The sequence below is a fragment of the Macrobrachium rosenbergii genome, chromosome 58, assembly GCF_040412425.1.
Source record: "Macrobrachium rosenbergii isolate ZJJX-2024 chromosome 58, ASM4041242v1, whole genome shotgun sequence".
In the NCBI taxonomy this organism is placed as follows: Eukaryota; Metazoa; Arthropoda; class Malacostraca; order Decapoda; family Palaemonidae; genus Macrobrachium; species Macrobrachium rosenbergii.
The window spans coordinates 10,981,063-11,002,484 of NC_089798.1; the positions used below are offsets into that span (position 1 = coordinate 10,981,063).

At 37.3% G+C, this 21,422-nt stretch overlaps 1 protein-coding gene across 1 annotated transcript; it reads right to left on the minus strand.

Moving 5' to 3' along the window:
* Positions 1–219: 219 nt before the first annotated feature.
* Positions 220–852, minus strand: LOC136837251 (uncharacterized). The gene has a single exon (XM_067101989.1). It carries the CDS (start codon positions 850–852, stop codon positions 220–222), a length of 633 nt encoding a protein of 210 aa, XP_066958090.1.
* Positions 853–21,422: the final 20,570 nt, after the last annotated feature.

Genomic DNA, 21,422 nt, shown 5'->3' on the forward strand with positions numbered 1-21,422 from the left:
TCTTCTAGAGCCACTGGTACCTGGAAATAGGACTTTAACAGATATAATTTTGAAAATATTTTGGCCCTGTGAAAAGAGGCCGTGAGGTTGTATGTTTGGGAAAGGGTAGTGGTCTGGTTCTGTAGCGAGGTTGAGCTACCTGTAGTCGCCGCAGGGTCTCCAGGATCTGTCTGGTTTCTGCACCATGTGAAGGGGAGAGGCCCACGGGCTGGGGGCCTTTCAGCATATGCCCATACACTCCATGTTGGCAAAAGCATTCTTGGCCTCCTGAAGGCGCTGAGGGGGAAGCCTCCGAAACTTTGCGTGTGTCGGGGCCCGCCTCGTCTTGATGTGGTGGTAAATTCCATGTTTGGCGGGGACCCCGGCCACCTGACGAAGTTCGGGCCTGAACACCTCAGGGAATTCCTTCAGGAGGGAGGCGCACTGGTGGGGAATGACGAAACATACTGTGGGCGCGCTGGGGCCTGGAGCCAGGGGCAGGGACTGGCAGGACTCAGTGTCCAGCAGGCGTTTGCAGCCGACGTCGACTGCCAGTCCGAAGTGGGCCGGCAAGTCCGCACCCAGGAGTGGGGTCTTCACGTCTACGACGATGAAGTTCCACTTGTATCTCTGGCCCAGGATGGAGACCGACAGGAGCTTGGTGCCGTAGGAGAGGATAGGGGACCTGTTGGCAGCCATCAGGGAGGCAGCTGGGTCCGGCGGGCATTTGCGGTCCTCTCTGGAAGGCGGGAACACTGACTGCACAGCTCCCGTGTCGATCAGCGTCATCCTGCCGGAGATGGTGTCACGGACGTAGAAGCCCCAGCCTTTCCTTATTCTGGTGATGGGGTGGCCGGCCCCTGGCGACGACATTGATCTCCTCCGCTGTTCTGATGAGATCCTTGACCGGCAGGGTTTAGGGCTCCTCAATCTGACCCCGAACCTCCGGGAGGAGCTGCAGCAGGAGGATCTCCCTCGACAGGCTGATCTCCTTGTGCCTGCCGCTGCTGTCCGTCTCGGGGAGGAGGAGGAGGTCCTGGAGGGCGTACCACGTCTCCAGGAGGTTCGTGTCCTGCCGGGGGTGGATGGCGAAGCCGAGGGCACGGGCAGCTCTCTCGGAGACTGGCAGGGAGCAGGTCTCGGCGAGAGAGGCCTTCAGGTGCTGGTAGGTGGCAGGGCTCGAAGTTGATGTCACCCATGGGGCAACTTTCCTGTATATCTCCTCCAGTAGGGCGTTGTTCACTATGTCTGCCTACAGCACCTTGTCGGTCAGGCCTGACACCCTGAACTGCCCCTCGACCCTGTAGAGCCATGATGTCAGGCTGTGATGGGTGAACGGCGGCAGCTTTATGGTGAGGGCTGCCCTCGGTTGATCCATCTGGAGGGGCATCGCGCGAGGAGCAGGTACTGGCGTGGAGGAGCGCGCGGGTTTTGGCGTGGGGGAGGGCGCGAGTTGGGGTTGCGTGAGGAAGATATCTGTCTCCGAGAGGTTTGCAGTTATTTGTATGTGAGAGGGAATGTCCGCGTCCATGCTCATTTCCACACTCACTTGGAGTGTGAGTTAACACTCTCATCAACGCTTGTGAGCGTGCCGTGTGGGTCCACTAATGACACTGGTGATTTGCCGACGAGGGTCGGTAACACCCGAACGCTTTGTTAGAGCACCGTAGCTAGTCCATTAGGGGTGTGGGGTGGTTCATGGGGTCAAGACTAAGTCGCCGATTGGGTCCGTTAATGGCTCCGGGAACCACTCCGGAGGTCACCAATGGAGAGGGTGCAAAAGAAAGAGCAGGTAGACAAGTACTGCTAGTTTATTGAGGAAGCAGACTGCTTATAAAGCGGCGTGCGGACGTCAGTACAAAGACATACAAGTGACCCGAGGTCAATCATTCTCTATGTATAACAAGACAGGTGCATACAGATAATGTGACAATAAAAATAGTAGATTAAACACAAAGATACTCTGACACATACACAATATACAAGGGCAACAATGAACAGGTAATAAATGTACAATTACATAGTAAAAATAGGGCTGATTGCCCTGACCTAGGGTCAGGCGAGAAGGCATCGTAGAAAACGAGAGGTTCCTCACAGAAAACCCGTTTAGCAGGCACTTTACAAGCTAAATGCCACCATTTTATTCAAAACGTAGCCAAGAAAATATATTAACAGAAGACTGAAACCAAAAGTGAGTGTAAAATGGACTCATCTGTGTCTATGACAGAGCAAGCAAAACTAACAACAAGCTGAAATTTTGGCGTTACAAGCAAAAAATCGGTGAAAAGCAAGGCTGCACACTAAAGCCTGAGGGGTGGAAAGGGAGCTAAGCAACCATTCTCATGAAGTTTCAGCTGCATAAATAGAGGCGGCGTTCACGAAAACTATGGAAAAAAAGAGCTGCGGAATCATCTCTTGAGTCATCGACTGTATTCGTTAACGAAAGTTTGACAGACATTCACAAGTTAGTCTAGCTATCATTCACAGTGTCTGCTTGGAGGAAAATAATACTTAGAAAGCTTAATTCTATGATTGGTCACCCCTACTAATCCAGTTGATTTTCAAAGCCTATTTCTGCAAAGGACGTTACTGGTGATATATTTCTCAATCAGAAGGGGAAGAACATTTTTCCTGTGTGACAGTGGACAAGGTCCCAATCGGATATTAATCAGGCAATGGCGCTCTCAGCATTGCTCCCAGCCCCATTTCTCGGATTTTTGTCATTTTTGTAAGAATCGCGGAGTTCACCCTTCACCCTGTAGTGTCTGCGTAACAAGCAATGCACCAAATTTACACGTATGTTGAAGTTATTAAAAGAATCAGAACCAATTTTGATATTCACTTCAGTCTTCGAGTTTGACCAAGCTACGCTTAGTGCTATGAGGGTCTAGTTCCCTGGTGTTTAGATTAAAGGATATTTTTATCATTTAGTCCCAACTGCGGAAAATAAAACACTGATCCAGATTTCGCGTTAAAAGCTAAAAGCTTACCTTTGTACCTTTGAAAAGGACCAACGGACATCTGGATGCCGTGGCAAACGAGCAGCTACAAGAAATTCAAGGCTTACTCAACCGATTTGAAGATAGATAAGCTTGCTGGCAGTCTAAGCAGATGGATGAGCGCCTCTTTTTTTTCCTTTAGAGATTTGGAACATTTGTGAGATAACATTAAACGGGAATGACTGCACAAACAGTCTGAGGGAGTCAGCTCACCGACATACTGACTGGAACAGGAACTTAGCATGTAGCATCCCACGTTATGGAACCCAATAGATGGGCTTCATAAAGTGCAGAATGGTAGAGATGCATATTATGATAGATGACTACCTGGTTGTGAACCACTGCTAAAACTAACCAAGTAAAAAATGTGCCGAAATTTCTTTGGCACAATCGAGTTTTCTGTCCAGTGGTGGCCTCAGCCACGACCCATAAAACTCATAGCCGGAGCCCATGAAACTATGTTGTTGGTACCTACAGCTCTGCCAGAAGTATGATTATGGCTAACTTTAACCTTAAATAAAATAAAAACTACTGAGGCTAGAGGGGTGCAATTTGGTATGTTTGATGACTGGAGGGTGGATGATCAACATACCAATTTGCAGCCCTCTGGCATCAGTAGTTTTTAAGGTCTAGGAGTAGACGGCCAGACAAAGCTAGCACAACAGTTTTCTGTTACAGAAAACTACAAGGTACACAGACGCTGCCGCTACTACATGAGGAATTAAATACAAAGAACGTAAAACTTCTCAGTGATTAACAGAATCAAGAGTGTTCATTTCATTTTCAAATAAAGTTCAATTACAGTTTTAACTTTTTTAGATTGAATATTCCCATTGAATTCGAATCCTAATCAACATTATTATGACGACCACTTATTAGCATGCAGAAACTTTCTGAATACAGATTAATCTCAACAAATAGATATCAAAACAAAGAACTAATGCAATCACTAACTGTGCTATACGGTCAAGGCTGCATAGGAGAGAGAGAGAGAGAGAGAGAGAGAGAGAGAGAGAGAGAGAGAGAGAGAGAGAGAGAGAGAGAGAGAGAGCTGCAGGAAGAAAACGAGAACCGAGACCCGGAGACAATACTGCAATCAGTAAAGAAGGAGAAATTATCATACGAGAGATATCGCTCACTTCGCACTATAATCAGTGATGCAGACGAGCGGGTTCCGTTCCCAGCTACCACTCTGTTGGCCGCGAGTTCGAATCTCTGACTGGCCAATGAAGAATAAGAGGAATTTATTTCTGGTGATAGAAATTCATTTCTCGCTATAATGTGGTTCAGATTCCACAATAAGCTGTAGGTCCCGTTGCTAGGTAACCAATTGGTTCTTAGCCACGTCAAATAAATCTAATCCTTCGGGCCAGCCCTAGGAGAGCTGTTAATCAGCTCAGTGGTCTGGTTAAACTAAGATATACTTAACTTAACTTTGATGCAGAGAGCTTACTTCTGATCAAGAGATTTACTGACCTGGTCTGTCAAATAGTAACTGATTCAAATTATATCTCTTACTTTATTCCCCACAGCGTCATTAAAATCACACCCTAAAAGACCGTTGCTTTAGATACTAAGTAGGAATGACAGGACGAACTCTTAAAGTAGTTGTATGACTCTGAAAAATGAAATAAAAGGCTGCCATCAATGGCACCTGATGCATGGAAAGCAAAACTCAAATAGAAAACATCGACTGCATAAAAATTTTTTGAAATAATTTAACACTAACAGATTTACACTACACACACACACACACACACACACACACACACACACACATATATATATATATATATATATATATATATATATATATATATATATATATATATATATATATATATATATATATATGTATGTGTGTGTGTGTGTGTGTGTGTGTGTGTGTGTGTGTGTGTAAATAAATTTTGTCACTTATACACACGTGACTTTGTTCATATTCACAAATATTACGTGGCAGATACTGTTTAATATCCCTGTCACTTGGGAATGACTTTCATCCAAAGGGAATTGTGATTGATAAGTGCTTCTGCGTTGTCCAAGATTCGAACCATGGTATGGTTTAAAAAACAGGGACTTTGACTACCCAGCTATCAAGAGATAAGTTAATATCGCGTCTGCTGTAAATAATTATGCCCATCAAATTCAGGTTCTGCATTTACAGTTGATACCAACCCATCACCACCTTGATAGCTGATTGGTATGATTGTAAAACTTGTCTGATTTTGAATATTTTGTCACTTACACATGAATATATATACACATATAATATATATCTGTGAATATGGTGTTCATTTTCAAGTGATTTTACTTTTTAGTGGTTTTACTTCCAAACGAGCTGTTATATTATACTGGAAAATGCGACTTCAGTTGTGTCGCGAAATGTTGGCATTGACAAAAATAAACTGTTAAAGGTTCAGGAGCCCTTTCCCTGCCATTAGCTTGGCGAATTATTATTATTATTACATATATACACAGCATATGCGGTTCCCCTTACTACCAGATCAGTACTTCATAAAACAACATGAAGCAGGAGTAGAAGGCGAAAAAATATACATACACACTTATGAGTATATATATAATATATATATATATATATATATATATATATATATATATATATATATATATATATATATATATATATATATATATATATATATATATATATATATATATATATATATATATATATATATATATATATATATATATATATATATATATATATATATATATATATATATATATATATATATATATGTACATTTTATATATATATATTCACACGTGTGTATGTATATTTGTTCACTTAAAAGTAAAATCACTTGAAAATGAACACCATATTCATAAAACAACATGAAGCAGGAGCAGAAGCAGATGAACAAATATACATGCACACATATGTGAATATATATATATATATATATATATATATATATATATATATATATATATATATATATATATATATATATATATATATATGAAATTTTTATCACACCGTGATTTATATGCAATCATGAAGCTGCAAATGTTGTTTAATATCCAATCCACGCTACTTCGGGAATAACCCCGATGGGGAATTATCACTGATGGGGAATTTTATAAGTGATAAATGGGTCAGTACCGACGGGTCCCGATCCCTCGACACGACACTTTCCAACAACTCCAGTCGACGGTCAAACCACCGAGTGGCGGTACTGATCTATTTATCACATATAAAATTCCCCTAAGTGACAATTCCTCATCAGGATATTCCCGAAGTAGCGTGAATTGATATTAAACAACATTTAGTAGCTTTATGATTATATATATATATATATATATATATATATATATATATATATATATATATATATATATATATATTATATATATATATAAATACGTATATATATATATATATATATATATATATATATATATATATATATATATATATATATATATGTATGTATGTATATATGTGTGTATGTGTGTTTCACATATGTTTTATATATACTGATCTATAGCGAGGGGAACCGTGTAATCATGATAGCATCAATAAATATCTGCTGTCGGCTATGCTATCCGATTGCGATCCTCTGGTTGGGCAATATATCATTGCTTGTGACTTACAGACTCACGCCAGAAATAGTGCGGACAAGATTGACTTCTTTAGCTGCAATTATATTCCGAGTTCAAGACAAAACATGAAATGAACAACATTTTCAATGAAAACGGATGGTTGATTTAAACGAAGCAGACCGTGATCATTTTAGGAGAACGAGTTAAAAAGAGAAAATGGCTTGAGAAAGCAGGATGATGAATGATTGATTTCCAGTTTATCTGGCGCTACAATTGCAAAGGTCATCGAACCGAAAGACATGATAGTAAAATCCTACAGTGACACCGGTGACATCGTAGACGATGTGTCAACGAGAGGTAGGGTTTATCCATAATCCTTCTGAAAAGTGAGAAGCTCCAAAGGACCCTTTGAATGGTCCCTTTCTCTGATCCCTGGTTCCAGATGTCCGTTTTCATCAGTGCGTTCTCTTGGTGTTTTTTTACGTTTCCTTCCTACCCATAGGTAGTATATGATTTTTTCTCAGATATGCTGTCTTCATTCATTTTACTTTCCAGGTGTTCCCAACAATCGTGTTGTTGGCGCAAAGCTATGAATTTTCGTTCTCCTGTCACACAACCAAAACCTCCTGTTTTGTTGGTGTTCCTGTACAGAAAACTCATAGTTTTCCCAGTCCTAAATTCTGTGATCATTTTCCCTGAGTTCAACAGTGTTTGGCACTACCAACAACGACTGACGTCTGATTATAATGCCTTATGTTCTGCAGATGTTGTTTGCTTCGCTCTTTTACATGATTTGCCAGTTTCGCCATAGTACCCTTCTTCACAGTCTAGACACATCTTATATAAACCCCCTCTAATCTCTTCCCCACGCAGATCTACTCAACTTTTTTGTTTCTAAAACAGAAGAATTCCTAATGGTGTTTTTGTAGCTGCCTATCAATTTGAAATTATTTAGCTTCCTGTTGATGGGTGCAATTTTGTTGTTGTCTGGAACTGTTAAAGAGAGATGAAAACACAGTTCCAGTTTCAATCAACAAAAATTTCATTAGGGGGGCTACTCAGCGAATGAAAAGCATTTTAACAAAGAAGTAAGGGTAGCCTTGAATCTTTGTAAAAGATCTACCTCAGAATGGCTAAAACCTAAAAGAAAACCAAAAAAAAAAAACCCTTAGAAAGTTTTTAAATGATTAGAGTAAAATCAATTATTCTGCATAAGTCCAGAGAACCTATCCCATATATTTATGGTAGCCTCTTTGTTCCAACATTTTTATTGATTTTAAATGCCCGCTAAGACCGATCGTGGCATCGACGAGATCATTTCTCAAGAGGCTGGAGAAATTTCTTTTCAACATAATGGGAAAATGGGTGGCTTATTTATCCGAAGGGCATTTAAAACACAACATGAACCTGATGTACGAATTATCCAAAATTAACGTAAAAGACTGCAAATTTGAAGTTTGGATTAACTTCCTGTTTTACTAACGTACCAGTAAAGACGACGATTGGACAAATAATAAAAAGAATATGGAGGAGGGTCTATACATGCGACATTTTTCATGACGTTTTAATAAAAATGCTAACATTAACCCTCAGCGTCAATGTTTTTTTTTAATGGGGCGAAAACCATTATATACAAAAATGGCGTGGCCATGGGTTTTTTAGTCTTTCACCAATTCTAGCCAATATCTTTATGGAATGGTTTGAAAAGGAAGAGGTGGGCAAAGTAAATAAAGGGAACTTAAATATCGTAAAATGGGTAAGATACGTTGATGACATCTTGATCATTTACAAGGGAGAAAGTTGGAAGATCTACACAAGTTTTTAGAAAAATGCATAAATAAACTAAATGAACACATCAAGTTCACATTAGAAGAAGAGAAGGAAGGAGAAATTCCTTTCTTGGACGTCCTGGTCAAGAGGGTAGGGAGAATTTAAAATTCAAGGTATATAGGAAGAAGACACACACCAATTCATACATACATAGGTTCTCCAGTCATAGGAAAGAAATAAAAATAGGATTAATGACAGGGTTGGCCATCAGGGCTTATAGGATTTGCAGTCCCGAATTTTTAGACGAAGAGTTGGATTACCTGAGGGAGAGTTTTAGGAGATTAGGCTACCCTAAGTATTGGTGGGAGTGGGCACATATCAAAGCAAGGAAAAACTATTTTGGGGAGAGGGAAAGGATTGAAAAGGAACATTTGGTAGGAAAGAAAATAATTACAGTTCCGGACAACAACTCTATTGCACCCATCAACAGGAAGCTAAATAATTTCAAATTGATAGGCAGCTACAAAACACCATTAGGAATAAAATAGTTAGAAACAAAAAGTCGGTAGAGGGGAAAGAGATTAGTGGGGGTATATATGGCAGCGTGTCTAGACTGTGAAGAAGGGTACTATGGCAGAGCAAAGCAAACAACACCTGCAGAACATAAGGCATTATAATCAGACGTCGGCAGTTGCCAAACACTGTTGGGAAAATGATCATAGAATAGACTGGGAAAATATGAGTTTTCTGTACAGGAACACCAACAAAACATCTAGACTGGTTGTAGAGAACGCCCTTCATAACTTGCGCCAACAACACGATGGCAGGGAACACCGAAACGGCTTTGAAGACAGCATATCTAGAAAAATCATATACTCCACAGTAGCAAGGAAACGAAGAAAAAACGCAAGAGAACGCACGGAAAACGGACATCTGGAACCAGGGATCAGAGAAAGACCAAGGTCAAGAGAGGGTGGAGGTCACACAGGAAGAGCTAGGCGATTATAGGATTAAAATACCTGTTGCACACAGATATAAATACAGCCGGACTATGCGTTTGCTCATTGTACGGATACTTTAATAATGTGGACTGTTTGTCCAAGAAAGCTTGTAACTTTTGAATAAAACTCCATTAAATACCATCCAGTTTGAATGAGGTCCTTTAGTAATATATATATATATATATATATATATATATATATATATATATATATATATATATATATATATATATATATTTATATAATATTTATATATATATATATTTATATAATATAATATATATGTATGTATGTATGTATGTATGTATGTATGTGTGTGTGTGTGTGTTTCACATATGTTTTATGAAGTACTGATCTGGCAGCGAGGGGAACCGTGTAATCATGATAGCAGTCAATAAATATCTGCTGTCGGCTATGCTTTCATCCGATTGCGATCCCGCTGGTTGGGCAATATATCATTGCTTGTGACTGTGACAGACTCGACGCCAGAAATAGTGCGGACAAGATATATGACTGTATTCACCTTTAGCTGCAATTATATTCCGAGTTCAAGACAAAACATGAAATGAACAACATTTTCAATGAAAACGGCTTTTATGGTTGATCAAAACGAAGCAGACCGTGATCATTTTAGGAGAACGAGTAAAAAGAGAAAATGGCTTGAGAAAGCAGGATGATGAATGATTGATTTCACAGTAAATTATCTGGCGCTACAATTGCAAAGGTCATCGACACCGAAAGACATGATAGTAAAATCCTACAGTGACACCGGTGACACGTAGACGATGTGTCAACGAGAGGAAGGGTAGGGGGGGGGGGGCCTCCATTCCTTCTAACATGAAAAGAGAGACGCTGTGGCCCAAAGGACTCCTTTGAATGATCCCTTTTCTCTCGATCACTCCCCCGTAGGGGGGTAGTGTCATCAGTGCGCCTCACGTGGTGCACTGTAGGCATTACTTAAGGTGCTTTGAAGCGTCCCTCAGCCCATAGCTGTAACCCCTTTCATTCCTCCTTCTAGACCTCAGTTCATATCGTCTTTCATTCATTTTACTTTCCAGCCTCTCCCAACAATTGTTTCATAGTAAAGCTACGAGGTTTTCCTCCTGTCACACCTTTCAAACCTCCTTTACCATCAATTCTCCTTTCAGCGCTGAATGACCTCATAGACCCAGTGCTTAGCATCAACCCTAAATCTAATATTCCAATTCCAGTTCTCTCATTCACTCTGAGTTTCTCACTTTCACCACTACCAACAACGACTGACAGCAGTTGACTGACTACCATGTATCTAATGAGATACTTTGGTCAACACATACAACATTTGTAGAGTACTGCCTCAGGATTCATATCATTACCCAAGAATACAGTAGAACCCAAACATCTCTATTGTAGACGACTATGCTAAATATGACACTGTGCTCCACGCAGATATCCGGTCAACGAGAAAAGTAATTAAATAGGATTACAGAAGAAATTGGCCATCAATATCTTATAATTCTTCAATCATTTTTTATTCCAAGAGTTGGATTTAACTGAGAGGGAGATAGGAATTTCCTAAGTTTGAGAGAGAGAGAGAGAGAAAGCAAGAAAAACTATTTTGAGAGAGGGAAAGATTGAGAGAGAACATTTGAGGAAAGCCAGTTCACAGATCGGTGCATAGTGAGATGAGTTCCTTATTTCATTTAGAGGGCGGACAAAACACCATTTAGGAATAAAAAGCAATTTTGTGGTAGTTTGAAGAGATTATGTCAGCGTGTTGAATCTTTGTGAATTGAAGATGTACCGAAACTGGAATGGCTAAGAATTGCGCCTCTGTTTGTAAACCAAAAAAATAAACTCGGCAACTGACAAAACACTTTGGGAAAATGATTGCGTTTTATGAGAAAATTATTCTGCATTATCAAAACATCTAGACTGGTTGTAGAACCTCTTCTCTAACTTGCGCCAACAACACGATGGCAGGGGAACTCTAAAACGGCTTTGAAGACTCTCTATTCTCTTTCTCATCTTCCAAAAATAGCAATCAACATTTCAACAAAACGCAATGAGAACTGTTGAATCTTTTCTTGGAACTAAATCAGAGAAAGATTTCATTTTCTATGTAATCATAATGGAAGAGCTAGGCGATTATATTATATATATATATATATATAGATATAAATATATATATATATATATTGCTCATTGTATATATATATAATATATATATATTTTTTCCATATAAAGCTTGTATATATATATATTCACAAACTCCATTAAATACCATCCAAGTTTTGAAATGCAGGTCCAACAACAACAACATACACAGAACAATATGTGTATTTAAATATATATATATATATATATATATATATATATATATATATATATATATATATATATATATATATATATATATATATATATACACTGTATATTCACGTATTTTCATTCATCCCTCTTAGCCAGCCAGCCAGATAATAAATCGAATTTCTGAACAAAAGCACTTCTCAGTTAACTTGTAGGCTACTTTAGTGGCGGGAAGGAAGATGTTTGCCCAGAATTTGAACTCATGTAGGCCTGAGAAACCGTCCCCCACGCCACCTGACCTGGGGTTGCACAATGACACACCTTAGCTTTCCCCCTTTGCCCCCCATCACGTGATCTGGAGCTGCCGTTAGTCTGTTGGCGCCAAAGGACGAAAACAGGCTGTAGGTAGACTAGGAGCTTAACCGTTAAGTACCTAACCATAAGACCTATTTTCCTACACCCTTTTTGCTGGTTGTGTGACTAATTTGCAGGATGATCGACCTCCGCCGACGGAAACAAACAATCCGGGAAGCGTCTCGCCTCTGGAAAACAACGCTCGTACTCGGAACCCAGCCAGCGACACGTAAAGTCGTACTCTTCTTCAACCCTTTTCTCCTGGAGAGGCTAAGAAGCATCGGACGGCAAGCCCTGCATGTTGAACGTGAACATCCACAGGTCTAAGGTACGTCAGAAGCAATTAGTCCTCTAGCCAGTCCTGTTTCTTTCGGTGAATTTCTCTCTTTTTATTTTTTCCGAATTTTCACTTTCATTCTCCAAACCAAACCCCTTTTGTTAAGAATCTACCGACAAAGCAGCCCAAAATTTGCCCCATGACTTGTCCCAAACTAAATTTAATTCAATTCAGTGATCAGCAGTAGATTACTCCCTACATAGTGTTACCATGGGCTAATTAAATTTAATTAATCAACTCCTCCATGGTGCATTCTTTAGCTTAGTGTGAGAGAAACTCCTTTGTGTGGAATGCTAATCCTGGATTTTCTTCCAGGGTCCTCGCTATTATTCCTTCAGTCGACCCAGCCTTGTGAACTCGAATCATCTGAAAAGTACTCCCATTTCCAATAAACGCAAGAATTCCCTGGTCCACAGTCCGGGACACTAATCTATTTCCCCTTTTCGTTGCACACAAGAGAGCCTGATCATTCAAGACGAATTTACCTCGTCATATGCAGAGTTGTTGCGCATTGCCAATTTGCAATTTTCCATTTATTAGTGTTTACTTGCTGTATCATCAGCCTTGCAGATTGCCTTCTTGATTGCTTCTTCTGTAAATAAATTCATTTTAACGTAACTCAATACTCATTTCCCATGGCAACCTTCCAATCCTTGATTAACTAATGGTTATATCAAGGTAAGTTGTCCATTTTCCCCCTTCATTTTGTGGCGAGTTGGTCTTTTCTGTTGGTCCATTAAGGCAGTAACTAAATAAAGACCCCCGTTACATTCCTCCAACGAGACCCAATCTGTGTGTATATATATATATATATATATATATATATATATATATATATATATATATATATATATATATATATATATATATATATATATATATATATATATATATATATATATATTCATATGTATATATATATATTGTTATATATATATATATATATATATATATATATATATATATATATATATATATATATATATATATATATATCTGTGTGTGTAATATATTGTTAAGAGAAATTTACCTTTCAAAAATCACCTAAAAATCAAGTAAAAGTCTTATTGTTAAGTTCATTTGCCGCGACAATCTGACGGTCGGTCGTGGAATTGCCTCTCCCTTCTCATTCTGATTTCCCTTGGTGTTTTAATCCTTTTCTGATCTCCATGGCTGCCTTAACTCTCTTATTCCAGATACTGGCCCCAACTCGTAGGAGCCTGAATGGCCCCAGGCACTGCTTAACCAGCCAGCCTTCACCAAAAAGTGAAAGTCGGGCACATCTAACCTCATTCAACCAGCCAGTGGGTACATCTAACCGCATTTAACCAGCCAACCTTCGCCCAAAGAGAAAGTGGATGTACCCAGAATGCATCTGGAATCAAAAAGCCTGTAATCCTCAGAACTGATAAATAACCCTGCATCTCAGAAATTTGGGATGAGACTGAGAACACCGCTGAACAAGTCACATCTCTTGACTGTCTGCTCCCTCAGAGCTAACTTCCCTTTGCGGTGGAATGCCTCAGTCCTAGTATCTTAACCCAGTGCCAATCCCCCTTCTCCCCGTCCCCCTATTGGTACGACTACAAATAGCCATATCTTTAGAATTAAGGTACAGTAAGGAATTAAGGCTGTCCAGTCACTTATCTTTTACTTCTCCTAAACGTTTCTATTTCAAAATGCAATTCTTACATAGACCTGACCTCTCATTTTAAACTTGTGTTGTAAGTTTATTCAGTAGTGATTTACAAGAAGAGGATTTCTGTTGCCCTCAGCACTAGCCTTTTATCCTCGCTACAACCATTGCTACAACCAGTGATCATATGCCTTTCTCTGTTGCAGAAAGGATTGCTTGCCACTGTGAATCACTCTGCCAAGACTGTATGCTTATTGGTTGCACCAAGGAAATTCCCATTCCAACCTTATGAACCGTGCCATTGAAGTGTATTTCCTGGTACCCAGTTAACATCCAGTATTCATTTTATGTGATGCAACAAGACCCCAGTGGCCTACTTTATTCCTCCTTACCTTCTGATTTTGTATTGTAAATACATTTAATTCAATTGCCCTGAGAGTTTACCTACAGAATCCCCCTAAAGTAGGGCCTTCAGCCCCTGTTCTTTCTTATTATTTTTACTCTTGGAGGTGATACAGTTAGCTTTGATACATCCTTTTGGTAAGTTCCCTTTCCCTCCAACCTTCAGGCATAAGAAATATATATATATATATATATATATATATATATATATATATATATATATATATATATATATATATATATATATCAGTACAAAATTAACAGGTTACAGTGGTATAAACAAAATCACTCTGGAGTAATTAACTTGACTCAGTCTATATGGGGAACACGAAAGTGAGGGGAGACGTACTCTTCTTTAGTGGACACAGTAAGAATCTGCTCCTCTCCTGTCGCTCTCCAGACTGTTGAACCCCTCGATTTCTTGTTATCTGCAATCTCCACCTCCTTCTAGTCCTATTGGAAGGATTTATCAGCAAGACCTCCCCTTCAAATAGTTGATTGGAAAGGACTGCAGTGAGTGTGATTCAAATCTCTCCTTAGAGGACTTGGTTGGAGGTGATCTTAGGAGGGTGTGTGAAAGACCCCTCCCTACCTACTCTACATCACTCGGTCACGCTACCTCACACTGCCCTCAGTGTGACAATAAGAATACAGTTCAATGGATGACTGCAAAACTACACAAATAAAATAAAGCAGTTATATGATTGCCCATCATGTAATACTCTAAAAAAAACTATGCAAATTGCACAAACTATGTCAATGTAATAATGTAAAAAAATCAAATCAAGAATATATTGTAGAAAATTCACATATTATATCATGAATCAAAAGAGATATACATATACATATATATATAATGAATTACCACAGTGTAAAAAATGGTTAATTGTTATAAACATATAATGCAAATAATAATATACAAAGAAATCAGTAGTAAATCATGCCTATAAGGTCATTTTACTTATTCATTGGCCCTTTTTATTTCTGTTATAATCCTTTCAATATTTGAAATTACTGCACGTTTGACTAAAATTGCAAACACTATTGTTACAACTATGATTATGATCAAATTGAACAGAGACAGAATTGATGAAACATTTTCTTTGTAATAGAAAAACTCATCTACTAATGATAATTCATTTAGTTTTTTTAACTCTAATTGAGACAATTTAAATTCTTTAACTTCACTAGAGTAGTTCATGTATGGGGCATTTTTATGGATTGTTATTTCTGTGAAAACATGAGGTTCATAATATAATTTATTTGGAATAACTAACTTGCATGTCTTATCAAAAGCATGGACATTATCGAAATTAATTTCAGTACTTATATTATGGCAGTTAATAGTTACTGCTACTGTATTCAGTGAAAATACAAAAATTGACTGTTCTACTAGGATGGAAACAAAATCGTGTTTGGATAATTGTGCACACAGCTCTTTTCTTGGTTTTTGTTTTCAATTATTTCTTGGAAACAAGGATAGGCATTAGTAGTTTCGTAAAGGTTGTCAAGGTTGCAGATATATTCCTTATCCTTCAAAATTATCCAATATCTTAATTGAACATCAGTAATGAATGACATCATTAGCCCATGTTCTTCTAATGCAAAATTGATGTGGCTGACATTTGAGATAATTACATTTTCATTTATCAACATGGGAAAAAGATGTATGGACATCAGTACATCTGCATCTTTATGATTAAATGGTAACACTAAAATAATCTTGTTTGTAACCACCTTGGTGGTTATCAAACTATAGTAGATCATGACATCCTTTACCATAGGGGTATAATGTCCTTCTACCAAAAAATCACTAATTATGCCCTCTAACTCCCTTGGAGTAATTAATGTTGGGCTTAATATTCCTTTATAGGCTAACAAAATGGCATTTAACATATTTTTGTGGTCTTGCAAGAGAGTTCTGACATTATTCATAAAGGTATTTAAATATTGTTCATCAATTATTACATTAATTGCTCTACTAATGTTGTGATTCACTGCATTAATGAATACTTTTAGTTTTTCTAACTCTTGGTTATTTAAGTTTTGATGATGTATCACTTTATTCAATACAATGCCCCTTGTTGCTGCCCATTGCTCCAGCTTGTCTATATGGGCCCTTTCTTTTTCTGCATTAGAATCAGTTGCAACACCAAACATTTAATAAAGTGCTGTCCCTATATAAGGTAAGAGGGATCTTTTGGATCTTGTATTTAACACACTTCCTATGTCATTATCTAGTTTTTCCAACCATGGTAAGGCACTATTATTTTCACTTTTATGTATTATTGTTTTCAATTCCCTTTGAACTTCTTTCAATGTCACTTCATTGATAAGCACTGATGTAATATCAATACTTACTATTCCTAGGTCCTTTATTAATTTCACAGATCCCTTTTTCTCTAGTAGTGCACCCTTCCGGATCACCACCTCGGGTGACACATAAAGCATTGTTATGATAATCAAGAACCGTATGTTTGTATCTGTAAGAATAAGCCTTATTAGATATTCTATATACATGAGGTATCTTAATGATTACAAATATTGTTTATATATAACAGTTCAACACTTTACATAAATTTATCTTTTTCTTAAGTTGTATTTGTTATTCATTGTTTCCTGTTTATCTTCTTTCAATAATTCAACTATTCTTTTATTGGACCAAGAGTCTGTTTTTATTACCTTTACATGATTATTATGAACAATTCTTTCTTTTAGATCATTCTCACTTATGATCTTTAGCTTATTTAATTTTAACACTTCTAATACCCTATAAGGACCATGAAACTTTGGTGATACTTTTGCATTTGGACCTTCTGGAATATGATTCTGAACATATACCTGAGCACCTACTACAATTTTTGGTTTAGCTGTATTTTTGTCATAGTACTTTGCTTGGACATTCTGAGCTTCCTTAAGTCTAGTCCTCGTCTGTTTGATCGTTTCATACGTACGTCTAGTTTTCCAGGCAATATAGTCATCATAGTTATAAGTATGTCGGGGCGGTGTGGCATCATCTAGTAACGTATTTGGTAGTCTCTTCTCGTATGCATATAACAAGTAGTGTGGTGATTCTCCTACTGTTTCATTTACAGTGTTGTTTATAGTAAACTGCATGTCTTCCAAAGCTAAATCCCAGTCTTCTGTATTAGGTTTAACTAAAGTTTTCAGGATATCCTTTATCTTACGATTTGTTCTTTCTACTGCTCCATTTGAACTTGGTTTATATGCTGTTATTTGGCATTTATTTATCTCATAAAATTCACATAATTTTCTTAAAAGTTCACAAGTAAATTCAGCTGCGTTATCAGAAAGAAGAACTTGGGGGCATGAATGTCTTGTAATAATTCTAGATTTAAGAGCTTATGCTACTATAATTGCATCTCTATTTCTTACTGGTACAATCTCTACATATCTTGTTAGATAGTCTAAAAAGACTAATATTTGTTTATTCCTCTAACAGTGGTAGGAAATGTACCTAAAAAGTCCATTGAAATGACCTGAAATGGATTAAGCTCCGATGGGTATTTTTCAAGTGGAGCTTTTGGATTTACGTTACCTTTATTTCTATTACAAACTACACAATTTTGTACAAAGTTCTTTGTATCTTCACTACAATGGGGCCAAGAATAATTTCTGGTTATGATTCTGCTTGTTTTTTTTTATTCCAGGATGTCCTGCTAACTTGTATGAGTGGGTTAGTTCTAAAACTTCTCTGATTAGTGATTTTGGGATGTATAGACGAGAATAACCATTCTTCTCTGTTGGTCTTTTATACAACAGTCCATTGATTAAAACAAAATCAGGTTTTAAAGATTCATCTGTCATTAATTGTCCTATTATATGCCTGATTTCTGTATCCATCCCTTGTTGTATTTGTACTCTTTCTAAATCTAAGTCTACTACTTGACAGCTAAAACAAAAAGTATTAGTGGTAATACATTTCTCTGTTTCTTCTTGGGATCTGGATAATGCATCTGCTAGTGTATTAAATTTTCCTGGGATATATCTGAATTCTGGGGCAAATTCTAGCACACTAATGAACCATCTATTGAACTTCATGTTATTTGTAAAAGTTCTCTTCTTAAACAAATCACAAATGGGTTTGTGATCAGTAAGTACATTGACTTTATGTCCTAAGATTATGTCTAAATTTCCTTAGACCCCAGTATAATGCTAAACATTCTCTTTCTATTGTACTATAATTTCTCTCTGCAGCATTTAAGACTCTACTGGCATAATATACTGCTCTCATTCTAGTTTTGTCCTTTTGTAATAATACAGCTCCTAGCCCGGTACTTGAGGCATCACAGGCTAAGTAAAAGTCTTTGGAGAAATCTGGGTAGACTAATACAGGATTCCTGGTCATTTTACTCTTTAGTGTTTGGAAGGCTGTCTCTTGTTCTTTATTCCATTCATATTTGACATCTTTCTTTGTTAATTCTGTTAACGGTTTGGCTATTGTAGCAAAACCCTTAATGAAAGACTTGTAGTAGCCTACCATTCCTAGGAATCGTCTCAATGCTTTCAAATTTGTAGGAGCTGGATATTCAACTATTGCTTTTATCTTGCCTGCTTGCATTCGCAGACCATCTTCACTGATTACATGTCCTAAATATTCCAAGGATTTCATTAAGAATTGACATTTCTTTAATTTGATTTTTAATCCTGCTCTTCTTAATCTTTCTAGGACTATTTCTAAAGTTTTGAGGTGACTTTCTAAATCTTTGCTAAAAATGATAACGTCATCTAGGTAAACTGCAACATTTTCTATATCCCCTAGTATTTGAAGCATTAATCTAACAAACGTTAAAGGAGCCGAATTGAGTCCAAATGGCATGACTTCAAATTGCAAGTGTTCTTTATTTGTGCTGAAGGCTGCGTATGGTTTCGACTCTTCGTCTAAAGGTACTTGCCAGTATCCACTAAGTAAATCTAAAGATGAAAATATCCTTGCACCTCCTAATTGAGCTAACATATCTTGAATCACTGGCATTGGCATTCTATCGGGATGGTGTTGGAATCTAACTTTCTATAATCTATCACAAGTCCCCAATTTCCATCTTTCTTTGGAACAAGTAGTAATGGAGAATTATATGGAGATTTAGAAGGAATGACTAACCCATCTTTCATAATTTCTTCTATTAAATTATCAACTATGGGTCTTTGGCTTATTGGTAATCTGTAATTAGGAATAAAGAATGGTTTTGTTCTGTCATCTAATACAATTTTACGTCTTAGGACATTTGTTCCACCTAATTTATCTCCTTCTATTGCTATTACATCTCTGTATTTTTCTAATACTTGAATTAATATTTGTTTTCTGGAAAATCTGTTTTATTCGCTTCTTTGCTTAATTCAGATGTTTGATCAGTTACAGAGAAAAATGCTTTTTCTTCTAATGTTAGTAATGGATTGTTAATATTCCTTTACAAAAGACAATGCCTGCATATAGTGTTAGTTTGTTATCTGAGTAGTTTTGGACATAAACTTCACAAGTATCATCCTTCATGTGGACTAAAGAATTATCCATCCCGACAAATTCTGGTAACTCTTCATTAAGTAAAAGAACGTCTTTGACTTCTGTCTCTTCTTTTCCCCTTAGATGTATTTTTGTTAAACACTTTGGATGCAAAATTACCTGTCTGTTTAGTATGAATTGTACTTTATCATCATCAGCCGTGCTCACACAACATATTTCTTCATCCTTTATCTCTGCAAAGTAACAATGTTCTGCATCTATACCAGTTTCTTCAGTTACTGCTATTATATCATTTATATCTACTTTATTTATTTTGTTTAACAACAGTAGCCTACCTCATTTCCCTTCATTATCACAATTGATTACTACATTGCTATAACTATCTGTGTTTATCTCTGCATATTTATCATCATAAACGTCTTGTTCCTCGTCATATTCAGAACATTGGGGATCATCTTTATTTATTTCTGGGTCATTTCTTTCTTTGGAGGATATAATTTCCGGATGTGCACATCCTCCGTTTCTAGTCTGTAATTGTAGAAATTCCTCTTTTCTAATCCTTTCCATTTTATTTTGATTGTTCTCTTGATGATAAGTTATTTTACGTATGTCTTTCTCGCTTGTTGAAGTCGTCTCAGACAAATTGATCAGATTTGGGTGAAACTTTACTTCTTCAAGCGTAAAGCATACGCTCTTTTTATTATCTTGTGTCAGGTTAATTCTTCCTTCTCTGCAATCTAGTATGATTCCACATCTCTTCATTAAATTAAATGAGAAAAACACCTGTGCGGGAAAAAATCTGTCTTGTAGAACTATAAAACTTTCAACAGATTTATGTGACGAAAGGTCTATTTCTAAGTTCACATTTCCTAAACTTTTAATTCTGTTTACCCGCTACTCCCTTTATTATTTTGCTTTGACCCTGAATTGGCGTTTCTTTAACGCCAAAGTAATTTGTTAATGTATGTTTATCAATTATGCTTGCAGTACTACCTGAATCCATAAGGACAGTACATAATTTGTTATGTATTGGAACTTTAATGATAGGTAAATCCTTTCTGATTATTTCTTCTCCATCCATGGAAAATACAACTTCTTTACTCTGCAAATAGGATAGTGCGGACGAACCTTCACTTCCCCTTTTTGCTAATTCTTCTACTCTTAATTTATCTTCTTGAAGGGACTTTCTTGTGGTATTCTGTGTAGGGATAAATTGTCATTGACTTGAAGACTTATTTGATGTTGAGCGATTACTGCTTAATTCAACTATTTCTTTATTTCCTTCTTGTGTTCTAAACCAACAATTCTTTATTAAATATCCTACTTTCTTACAACCCGTGCAGATTCTAGGTTTTCTACACTCGTTTGTAAAATGATTTGTATACCAGCAGTTTTCACAGGTTGTCTTTGGTCTCGCCCCTTGAGCGGAATAGTTCATTTGGGTTGAATTATTTGTTTGAGTTTTGACCATATTTATAAGGTTTGTGAGGTTTACTCTTTGTTTGATTGTTCTTCCTTTCTGATCTGGAATCCATTTTCTTTTAGTATTTTGGGCATATTTCCCGTGGAAAGTATTTGGTCTACTTCCTACTTGTCTGGAATT

Coding starts and splice junctions, on each gene's coding strand:
- LOC136837251 (XM_067101989.1), bottom strand. CDS start 852: ATGTCGTCGCCAGGGGCCGGCCACCCCATCACCAGAATAAGGAAAGGC.